General features: G+C 41.2%; 1 protein-coding gene across 8 annotated transcripts in view; it reads left to right on the forward strand.

Annotated features, from left to right (window-relative positions):
- PHACTR3 (phosphatase and actin regulator 3) overlaps nt 1–11,795 on the forward strand; it is a 163,298-nt gene that overhangs the window by 95,456 nt on the left and 56,047 nt on the right. For 5 of the 8 annotated variants that reach the window (XM_025204684.1, XM_025204682.1, XM_025204683.1 and 2 more), the window contains 3 exons: nt 496–657; nt 3,650–3,727; nt 8,648–8,827. In XM_025204684.1, the coding sequence (XP_025060469.1) occupies nt 501–657; nt 3,650–3,727; nt 8,648–8,827 (415 nt within the window). In that variant the 5' untranslated portion in view covers nt 496–500. The remainder of the gene's footprint in view (nt 1–495; nt 658–3,649; nt 3,728–8,647; nt 8,828–11,795) is intronic. The other 3 variants (XM_025204686.1, XM_025204688.1, XM_025204689.1) reach the window with 1 other exon arrangement.

Consider the following 11,795-nt stretch of genomic DNA (forward strand, 5'->3'; position numbering starts at 1 on the left):
CTTAGCCCCCCCCCCCCCCCCCCAATCAGGCCTCAGCTCCCCAATTTGTGGGGCGGGGTATGGGGGTGGGACATGAGGAGCTCTGCCAGCCTGCAAGGGGCAAGCTACGGTTTCCCATGCTTTTCTCCTGTAAAGGACAATTCATTTTAAAGTTTGTCGATCCCTTTTGAGAGTTTGTTCGTGACCCTTTCATATATTTTCGTGACCTCCTTTTGGGTCTGGACCCACGGGTTGAGAAACACAGCTCTAAGCCACATCTCTGCAGTACAAACAGCCATGCTGGTGCAAGGAGGTTTAACTGGGCTTCTTTGCTTTACCTCCTTTAGAGACTAAAATCCCCCCCTTGTTTTGCACTACTTAGCCTGATAGATACCTAAATTGAATGCTCTCTTAGCTGGAATAGTTACCATAAATCTCCCCGTATTAAGTCTAGCATGAAGCACTTGGTCTTATATTCCTCTCACCGTTGGCTTTGTTCTGTGTTTACCCTCGTAGATGAGATGGAGCAGTCCCCGGCAATGCGTTCTGACTATCTGGTCTCAGGGATTAGAACTCCACCAGTGAGAAGGAACAGCAAGTTGGCAACACTGGGCAGGATCTTCAAACCGTGGAAGTGGAGGAAAAAGAAAAATGAGAAGCTAAAGCAGACGTCGGCAGGTAGGATGAGAGTGACAGCTTGACTCCGCACAAACCAAAGCAGCTTTAGAGGAAAAATAAGCAGAACTGGCAAATTATTGACGACCTGATTCTAAAAGTAATCCCTAAAATTGGGTTTGCCGTGGATTCAGAGGTTCTTAGACCAGAAGGGACTATCGTGATCCAGCTCCCTGCGTAACACAAAGCACAAAATTTCAAAGAAATGAATTTCAGCTTGCCTAAAGAGGACTTAACGGAGCAGGCAGTCCAGACTGAAGCAGCTACATTATGTCCCTAGTTGCTGCATTTATAAGGGTTCGCATGCAACAGCATTAACAAGGATTGCTCATTTATAGGCTGAGGAGAGATACCCATACTTCCATTGGAAAGTCTTTTATATCTAAATAATACCATAAACCACCATTCAGTAACTGTTACTGAATGTGACTGAGTACCAAAGTCTGGCTCTTCAGTTAAAACGAGTACAGGAAAGGCTTCAAAGCTATTTTTTGCAACCTACCCATAATCCTTAGAAAGTCCATTACATGGACATGGCCTAGTGCCAGGCATGTCTCCAAATAGTTACCATCTGATGTCTCTTTGGCAACCTCTGTAAAGTATGTTAGCGCTAGCAATCCAGTCCTAGTTGGGAATTTACGCTGAAAACAGCCACATCATCGTAAACAATCCTTACATTGACAACTAGTAAAGAAGTAGTGGATTAACTTACATTCACATACCTCAAGGAAACATATTCCATATCAGCATTAATGCATATCAGTGGAAGAACTCTGCACATCAGTGGGGAAAATTGCACTGCTCCTGTGCTGGAGGTATGAGCCTGGAGGTATGGTGGTATGAGCCTAACACTTTGCATTAGAAATTAAACAGTAAACAAAGAGGACTTTTTTTAAGTGCCAGAAAAAGTGGATTCTATGGGTAAGGTATTGGACAAAAACATAAAGATGTGCTGAATGGTAAACAGAGAACTGATGATGATATCTGCTTGAACAGTGACATCATCCAAAGCTTTGTACCCAAAAAGTATCCCTACAATTAGAGGTGTTTATGTTTTCATTTTTCTAGGCACTCCTTTTTGACATATTGCATTCAACCTATTTTCAATTCCCATTTTGGTGACAGAAATCTATCAAGACCCCTAAACAGAGCATGTTGTCATTGCTGTGCCTGATTGGGCTCAACTTTTGAACAGAACAGTAAGAATTCTTTCCTACAGGAAGTGGCAGATATTGTGTTGTAGAAATGCTTACTAGATGCTGGGGTGACAAAGTGTGAATGCTCTCATCTCAAAAGGCATCCCTAGTGTTCAGCATAGAAGCAGAAGTCACTTGTTTCTTCTAAGGAGCAAATGATTGCAAAGGATGTAAGATGGTGGTCCACAAGGTACTCTGTGGAGACCACATGAAAAAGAACATACTTCCCAAGGCTGCTTCACAGTCACAGTATCAAGGCTACAGTAGTTTTCACATGTTCAGCATCTCCCTGTCCTTGCTTATATATATTGTTGGCCTTGAATGCAATAGCCAACCCTTAATCCACAGCCTTCCCCCTAATACGTTTTTACTTGGGGACACAGGAGGCTGCCTTTCCATGGAGTATAAAAGTGCTGCACACTCCTAGCGAGAGCTCCCGGCATCCAGCTTCTCTCCCCTTGTATATTATGTAGGAGAGGAGGTGTTCAGGACTTGCCCTAGGTACAGAAGCTGAGGTCCTCTGAGAAGAGAGGACATATGTTTTCTTCACTGTTCTCAACACTACGGAGCTGCAGTTTTCTACTGTTTTCACAACATCTCTCAACCTCTGCAAGAGAAGGATGAGAAGTGATCTTGTAGCCATCTACAAACTCATCGGGGTGGGGGAGGAACAGCAGGAAATAGGGGATGCGAAGTTTACCAGGGTGCCCATCAGGGTAACTAGAAACAATGGCCACAAACTGAAGGAGAGCAAATTTAGATTGGATATCAGGAAAAAATTCTTTACAGTGTGGCTTGCCAAAATATGGAATACACTTTCAAGGGAAGTGGTGCTGTCTCCTTCCTTGGAGGTATTTAAGAGGAGATTGGACAAACACCTGGCTGAGGTCATCTGAACCCCCCAGGGCAGGGGGTCAGACTCGATGACCTAATAGGTCCCTTCCGACTCTAATAACTATGAAATCTATGAAACATGGTTCCAATTCTTGATTCCTATCAGAGTTACTCTCTGCCTTAAGGCAGCTAATTCATCTGATTCCCAGAAGGGACTGATACACAGAATGGAAGATAGAGAGGAAGGGGAAAAAAAAGAAGGACCAAGTAGCTTTGAAGCCCCTTATGCATTCGGTGAGCAATACCAGCTGGTGATTTGTTTGAAAAATTCCTAAACAGGGGAGGGCATCCCCATGCTTCACACTTGTGGATGAAGGTCAATCAGGTGAAATAATATATTGGTAACAGATGCTTATACAAAGCGTGTGGTATGACAAAGTAGTAGTGGGCAGGAAGTCTTGGGGAGGGTGGAGCTTTTGGCTTCCCCTACAAATCAGTCACAAATATTAAACAGTTTTGTACTGTTTAACACCCTAAATCTGAACATCTCCTGATCTGGGAGATTTAGATTCAGATCCAGGCAGCTGGCATCTCTATCACCAACGCATAAAACCAAAACACTGCACTGAAACAACCTTGAATTTTGACAGAGGATATGAACCTGGTTGTTAAGCCTCTTGGTATATCTTTGTACTTTACAGAGTCCTGTGTCTTCAGTTGGCCATTCTACTATGGCTTTAATGATGAAAAAAGCACTGAACTGGCCAGTCAGCCAAAATGCAGCCCAGCTTTAAAACTACACCCCGAAAATTCTCTGTGGTCCTTTCCAGGTCCACTCATTAGCATAATGCATTTGCGACTTGTCACCATTCACCTGTTGCAGTTTTCCCATTGAATTTCTGTACCTGACTATTTCCATCCATTGTTTCCTCTGATTTTCTATGTTATGCTACCACCTTCCGTAGTGTTAGAGAAGAAGATTACAGCAAGGCAAGGTCGGGATGAACTCATTAAGAAAGGTCTTCTGGAGATGATGGAACAAGGTAAGTAAAAGCTATCTTCCTTTTTATTGTAGTTCTTATTTATTTACTTATTTATTTTTTTCACTGTAGTTCTCATTCATGCAAATAGGAAACACATGGCCACGAAGGGAAAAAAATGTGATCAGCCTGAACAATCATTGAGTCACATTCATTCTGAGTATAACTCAACATAAACAGTATTAGTTTGGGGTGTTTCTCCATCTTGGGTACAATTCCAGTTATGCAAGCATGAAGTCAGCAATGTAGGTTTTATGCAATTACAGAAAACTGCCAAGAAACTCAAAGCTTAAATGACTGTAACACCAAACATACAGATGCATTCAGCAAAGCTAACTAGTACGGACTATTTATAGAATGATGTTAAATCTAGATTTTCAGTTGTCTTTAATGTCAAGCAGGTACAAGACACAATATCATTATACCAGTCCTTCATTCACAGAGAAAAGTGAGAGTTGGTGCTGTTGTTTTTAAAGCTTCCTGAATACAAAAGAAGTTCAGAAGCAGTGACTGAAGATAAGAGGGTAAAATGCCACAGACCTGCACAAAGGACTGTGATTCTATTAGTTACTTGTCTAAAGCCCCAATCAAATGCTGCTAGGAGAGAAAAAGACAGGTTCCTGAGATGGTTTAGGCTTCTACCAGATAGAGTGGGTCCCAGCATCAGATACCCAACTTTGTATACGCATGTTTCCTAAATATAGCTAAAATAAATTATCTTTGGTTCAGGAACTTTATCAAACTTCATGTTATCATGGAAAGGGCGGGTGGGGGGAAGGAGGGGATGCAGAGGGTAGGGGGAAGAGGCCTGCTGAATAATACCAAGCTGAGAGGTATAAAGAATATTTATTGAAACCAATAGGAACAAAAATTATTTTGCCTTATTTAAAAAAATTGAAAGTCTATAAATAACCCAACAAAATGACACTTGATGATATTATATTTGACTGCAACTGAAAAAGTAGAGAGTCAGGAAATAAGCATTTGTAATTACAGTAAAACTATGCATGTGTATTTCATATGCATTTTATATATAAAATATAAAAGCTACTGAATGGCCAGTTTATTCTGGTAGAAGTTTTAAGAATGCTTATCGTTAAATATGATTAATACTCTATTGAACTGTTTTCCCTTCATACCAGACAACTACTTAATCCCTTATCATACTGATGATACTAGATAGACATAAGGCTAAGAAATTTGCAGTGTATATATACATTTTGAATGAACTATGAATTTGAAGTTATAGCCTTTTAAAAACAAGCAAAGGAAAATTATGTAGAGCACATCAAAGGCAATACTAATACTAGATCAGCTTTTGACTTGTTATCAAGAACAAGTTGAAAATAAAACTTAAGAAGTTACATATTGAAATTATTTTTGAAATATAAAACAAACAACCAAATAAGCCTAGTTCAATAAACAGTGATCAACAAGAATTTAAAAGTTGCTTTTCAAAGGTTGGTTGGAAATGGACTGGTTTATTTCTTCTTCCCTCCTTGTCTCTGTTACAGTTATGTAAGGTTCATAAAAACATCAGGCAAATTTACAATGCCACACTGTTTTCTAGACAAGAGAGTCTGAATAATGGTCAAGCAAAGGACAATATATGATGCTAAAAATTATTCTCTTCCGACACAATAGATATTTTGAATCTTAAGCATCCTTTTATCATCTTACATATGCAGTTTACTAAATCCTGTTGAAAATTGCCCCAAATTTCTTGTAAAAACTGATCATAATCCGACTCCGACTAAGGCAAAACTGTAGCAGTGGCATCCTCATTTTTTCAGATTAAATCTGTTATTTTTTTAATGAATGCTCACTGCAATAATTTGCAATTGTTAAAAGGAGAAGTATTATGCTAAATCTCTAAATTCCAGGCTTCTCTTTGTGACTTAACTCTGCTGCGGGTGACCTGGTTCCTGTTCTCTTTACTAAACTAACACAAAACAGAGAGACAGCTTGAATCTGAAAAAAAATTGGTGAAGCCCTGTCACCCAGCAATGACACGATCTGTTTCTGTAGTGTACCCACTTGGTAACTAGCATGCTGCACTGCACACCAGCCTACAGAAACTGTAAGCTACTCTTAACTGGGCTCAGCCCAGAATAGGAGCTGGTGAAGAAACTGCATCACTTCAGGGATAGCTTGGAAGGAATTGGTACCTGGAACAGTTTCTTTCTGGGGCTTTCCTTGCTCTGAGGACAGATTGTACAAGGGGACTTAACCACTTTTCAAGGGACAGTTTACTTCCCTTTTCATAGCACCTCACCAGAGATTCTGCCCTGTAAATTGACAGTGCCTAAACAAGCCAAGCCTCTTCCCACTTCTTGCCCCTGTTGTTCATGGAGTGCAGTATCGAGTAGCCAGCCCCTGGTTTCCAGAACCCTATGATGGAGTCACAGCGTGAGCAGCCCTGTGCTTCATTGCTCCCAAGCATGGTGGAGTAAGGGCAAGGAACAAATGTGACCCAAATTAAATCTAGAGGGTGATGCTAGAAATTATACAGTAGATTTCATTAACCATAAAAGTGCTGTCTCCTGCTAACTCTGTCTGAGTCATGCTACTTCTGAGAGTCTTCATTCTTACTGTGAGAAGCGCAGATGCATCCCTGAGAAAAACTTTTTGACTGACTGGCATTGGAACAGGCTACCTAGAGAAGCTCTGAAATCTCCATCTCTGGAAAATTTTAAGAGTAGGTTAGACACACACTTGGCTGGGATGGTTTAGCTGGGGATAATCCTGCCTTGAGTAGGGAACTGGACTAGATGGCCTCATGTCATCCCTTCCATCCCTACTGCCCTATGATCCCAGGGCAGCTTAGGCTGTAGAATCCAATGTTTGCCATAATTTGTTCCTGTCTAAGTAGATGCTTTGTCCTCACTTGTGATCCGAGTTCTCCAGTATGGAAGAGTGCTGTTTTTTCCTGACGCTAGTTTGTCAGCATTTTGAAGACTTACAGAGAGTCTCTAGTGTCCTCTTATACTAGTGAGTCTAATACCTGCCATTTGTGCTGTCTCTTGATCATCTCTCAAAAATCACAGGGTTAGCACTACCACTGCCATATTGCTGTAGGGATCTGCATCTGCATGTGCGCTGCCCACCTCTGACCAGGGACCTCGTAATTCTCGATCCCAGACACTCTTCATTAGAAGCTTGCTGACAGGGCTGTCTTCTCCTGGCTGTTATTCCATTTGCCAGTGCAGTTTTTTTATACATAATGATTTAAAGGAGCCAATGTTCTGGCTCTGTTTTATTGTTGTGGCACAGTGTTCAGTGGCTTGCACAGCAGGAGTTATCTCCTGCGCTAAGTACAGAGAGTCAAAAAGTCCGAAGCCAAATCAATTCAACCTTTGCAGGTTAGTCTATGCTGCATAGATTGAACTGATAAGCAAGTGAACAGACATCCACTTTTGATTCTGGAAATGCAGTCACATGCCTGCAGTTGGCCAGAAGCTGGGGGGGGCGGGGGGTGCTACAGCATGCCTCCCTACTGGGCTGGAGCAGACAGCTAGGGCCAAACCTAGCCCACCCACCTTGTGGGGGTGGGGGGAGGTGCAAAGCATCATGGGATACTGGGGACTGTCTTAACTTGAATCTGGAGGGGATCTAGGGCAGAAGTTCAATTAACCAATTTAACCTAAATCAGTTCAGTCTGATACTACATCCATCCAGGTTTATCTTAAACCAGTTTCAGCCACTTTGAAAGAGATTTGTGCGCACTGAATTTCTGGTCACTTATACCAGTTTCTGATCACTTATACCAGTTTATGTATAATTTCTGTCCCTAGCCCTGGAGAACACAGACAGAGCTATCCAGTTCTGCTCCTTGCAAACATTTAGGGAGTTTTTTCCTTCTTGCTTTCAGTTACAAAGAGTAGATTTGATCAAATGTAACACAAGGTATATTCCTAGGAGGAAAGCTCTCCCTGACAAATATTGCAGGCAGCTGTTAATATGCCAATGATTATGTATAGGCTGGCTTGACAATGAGCTGTAACGTCGGCAGTGAACTTTTTCCCCCCCGTTCCCCTGTATCATAGCAACTGTGCTACTGCAGGGGCTATTTTAAGAACAGTAACTTTTCACCAAACGTGATTATGAGGCAGCCAGAGTGAGCTCAGCCTATAACAAAAAATACTGCATTAGTTCTGCAGCATCTGTGGGCCAAAGTTTGATACCCTTAATCAAGTGAGCAAAAAGCCTTACAAAAGTGAAAAGGGGAGCGTGTGAACATTAAGTCTTAAATCGCAGTTTAAGAAACTTATCATGGTATCATTACAAGGGAGAACAGACATGTTGTGAGGTTCTACTAAGGAGTTTCTAGTGCCACGGTGGACAGCATACAAACATATCATTTCAGAGACCTAGCCTGAACTGAAAGTAGTTGCTCCAATTTGTAAAAGTGAGCCTGATCCTATCATTTCTGAGAGAGAACCAAGGAAATCTGCCTGAACTAGAAAATAGCAAAGATCATCAGAGTTCTTACAGCTGATAGGACTATTGGCAGCAAAAGTTACTATTCAAGGCTAGGTCAGGGTAGCTGGATCTGACCCTCTGAACCTGTGTCAAGAAGACTTTGGATTTCAGTTTTGTTCAGACATTTGAGCACACCTGTTTAAAAAAGGGGCCTAAATTTAGTCACCCACAAAACCCCAGTGAGGCAGCTGAGTGTCAGGAGCCTTATTTTCAGAGCTACCGAGCATCCACAAATTCCACTGATGTCAGTGGGATCAACAGGTGCTGAGCACCTCTGGAAATCAGATGCTGCCAAAGGTAAGTTCTCACTACAGTGAGTCCTCATAAAGAACCCTGTGCAGTAAGTAACAGATTATTAGGCATATACTTCTAATTAGTGGCAGGATGCATTAGCTTTTACTATTGACAGCTTAATTAAGATTAAATGACATGGTGTTTTAGATGCCGAAGGCAAAGCTTGCACTGCTGATGGTGCCACCAGAGCAATGCCGAATGACCTTCCACCTCCCACATGCCAGGCACTTACCTCAGAAGAGATGCAGCAGGAAAACACAACAGCAACAACAAATGCGACCTCACTTGGAGAGGAGTTGCAGTCAGAGGAGCTGAAAGAGGATGCAGGTATTGAATATAAAATAGAAAAGTGCTTCCCCTGAGCTGGCCTGAGATAAGTCAAAAGAATTGGTTTCTGAGAGGGTCAGTGTTGCATTCAGCTCTCTTTCTTCCAGACCAGGTTAGAAATCTGTATTGAGTTTCGAGATCTTTGCTGAACCCAGGGGCACATGAACCTGGGAGTAATGGGCATAGTTGGATGTATAAGAAGAGACTACATTGGCATTGTGCACTCTTGGTATTAGTACTAATTATTGCGAATGTGAAACATTCTCCTCTAAAACATCTTTGCTTAAATTTCCACAGCAGGTATGTGGCTGCCTGAACAACCTGGGTAGCACTGCAATGGCCATGTACCTAAGAGATGCACACATCCCCTTTGAGATGGTCACCCATACTGGGATCCAAGGATGAAATTGAAAATGTATTTCAGTTTGTAGAAAGAGCACTTCTGTATCAATAGCACAACTAAGCCCAAATCAGCCTCCATACCGGAGTCCCTTCCTGCAAACACTCACAAATTTTGACCCCCCAGGGGCAAATAACACCAGGATCTGAACCCAGTTAGGTCTGCCAGACAAAGTTTTAGCAATAAGAAACTTAGTATAAAAAGTTGCCAAAATAGTCAGCTGATATATCTGTCATAGGGGAATTTTTCATTGTATGGAGTCAGTTGTTATACCCAGAGCACTTTTACACATTCATTAATGTGCAGTGCCTACTGCACATTAACTTTAGTACTTGTATAATCAAGCACTAAATAAGGGTGCAGTAGGCTGCTGCACTGCACATTAGTGCGATTGTACACTGTGTTACACTTTATGTGCAGTAGACTACTGCTCATTAGCATATTAGCATGGTTTTTGCCATGTGTGCTAATGCGCAGTAGAATTAGTCTACTGCACATTGTCTCATGTAGACGTGCCCCCAGTGTACTAGACATGGTAGGAGAAAAAAAAATACTGATATGTCCCAATTGCCTCAGTATTCTGGCAAGAAGTTACTGGAACAGCCCCTTGGTGGGCAGTGCAACTGAGTAAAACTTAGAGCAACCTTAATGCTGTTCTGAATTGTACTTGGGTTGAGCCAGTCCTGATTGGCCCCATGTTTGTGGGGCCAGAACGATTAATTTAATCTTTTACTTAACTATTGGTCTAGTAGAACGCAGATACAGCTTTAAAATCTAGCCTTTGTGTTGCCATTAGTAACTATCACTATAATAGTTATTAGTAGTATTTTTACTAATAAGATTTATTATTAATCAGTGGCCTGACTATAGATCAACTCTATTCATAAGTTGAGTGTGATTGTTATGGGTCTTTTGGAAGAGGAGGGAAAAGAGAGTCAACTTCTAACCGGAACAATATATTATCTCCTCATCTTCTCAATTTCTGCTTCATGTGTTATGTCATGAAGAAACATCTCAAAATAGATTTTTTACATAGGGGCCCTCTAATATTTGTCTCATCTCTGTTCTTTATGTTATAAAATGAAAGCAAAACAAGTGACTCAGAATCTAGCCCTGTATGTAGTTGGCTTCTGTTAATGCATACTCATATGGTTCTTTCCCCACTTTTCTGGTTTATCTTGAGCCAAACTAAATGCTCTTCAAACTGTCCATCTCCCTACAGAGCCTAAGACAATGAGGCCTCAATCTGCATTGGGATTCTCCAGGCACTACTATCATTAATAATAATGTTCCAAGACCACTGCCATTTTATATAGCTCTGAGCAAGCTTCCTCTCTGCTTGTGTTTGGTTTCAATCAATGCTACAGGAAAGGTGAGGCCAAAGAGATCGGAAGGAAAAAGAGATGAGAAAAGGAAGTTGTGTGTGTGTAGCTCTGCAGTGTCCAGAATCATTTTCATCCCATTTCTAAACTCTGAATATAGGCATTGATGTCTTTCCAGATTGTCCTTATTTCTGGTGACCCTTGCTAGTGCCAGTTCTTTTTACTATCTCTATTACCTAGCCTTGCTTGTATTCTGCATTTATTTTTGTCCTCTCAGGGCTTGTGTCTTTCCTCCAGCCTCAGTAAAGAGAAAGATGGAATTACATTTTCTTAAACAGCTTGCTTCCCATGCTGTGAAACTCCAGTCGTTGTTAGATGTCCTTCTGCCTCTTTCTTTAGCGACTTCTGGCTTTCCATGCAATTATTGTTACTATTTTCTTGAGCTCAATTAGTTCCATCTTTATGCATTTTGGCATTTCTCTCTTTATAAGCATAAGCAGTCCAAATCCATTCCAGACCTTACCCTGTTCCTAGTGACGTTAGTGGGAAAAGATATGTAGGATGAGCTTTCCTTGACACAGCTTCCAGTGGTTTCCACAGGAGTTTTCAGCAAGCAATACAGGCTCAACCCTGTGCATGTGCATACATTTTATTACTGTATCTTTGAAATTTTATGCTATTTAGCTAAATATGCAAATATTGATGTGTATAGTAGAGGTGTGAAAAAGAGGGGAAAACAAGAAAAAGGAAGAGAGAGGAAAAGCAAGCCAGTAACATAGGAGACATTTATATTTTTGCCGTCTGTAGGATTTAAGAGATTTGTGCTTCCAACTTACGGGGGTCCAAATGAACAAGTTAAAAGGGAGAAAAAGCCACATTGCAAAATAACAAGTCTTGGAATTCCCATGGAGTATGCTAAATGCTTCTAGGTCTCTAGCGGTATAATATTATGATAGAAATATGTGCCTGTGTTTATCACCTGACAGTCTTTCACAGCAATGTCAAGCAAAAGTTCCTTTTCATGAGACTCATCTAACTGATAGCTAGAAGACAGAAAAACCTTTATTTTTAAAAATTATATCGTAGGAGTTTTGTAACATCCCGAAGCTAGAACAGGAGACCTGGAATCCAGAGTTCTGGATTCTCTTTTCTCTTCTGTCATTGCCTTGGTATGTGACATGAAGAAAGCAACAACATGCCTATTTTCCCAGTCTATTAAATGGGGATTATAATACTTCCTACTTCA

This window comes from Alligator sinensis, unplaced genomic scaffold (assembly GCF_000455745.1).
Source record: "Alligator sinensis unplaced genomic scaffold, ASM45574v1 scaffold970_1, whole genome shotgun sequence".
NCBI classification, from domain to species: Eukaryota; Metazoa; Chordata; order Crocodylia; family Alligatoridae; genus Alligator; species Alligator sinensis.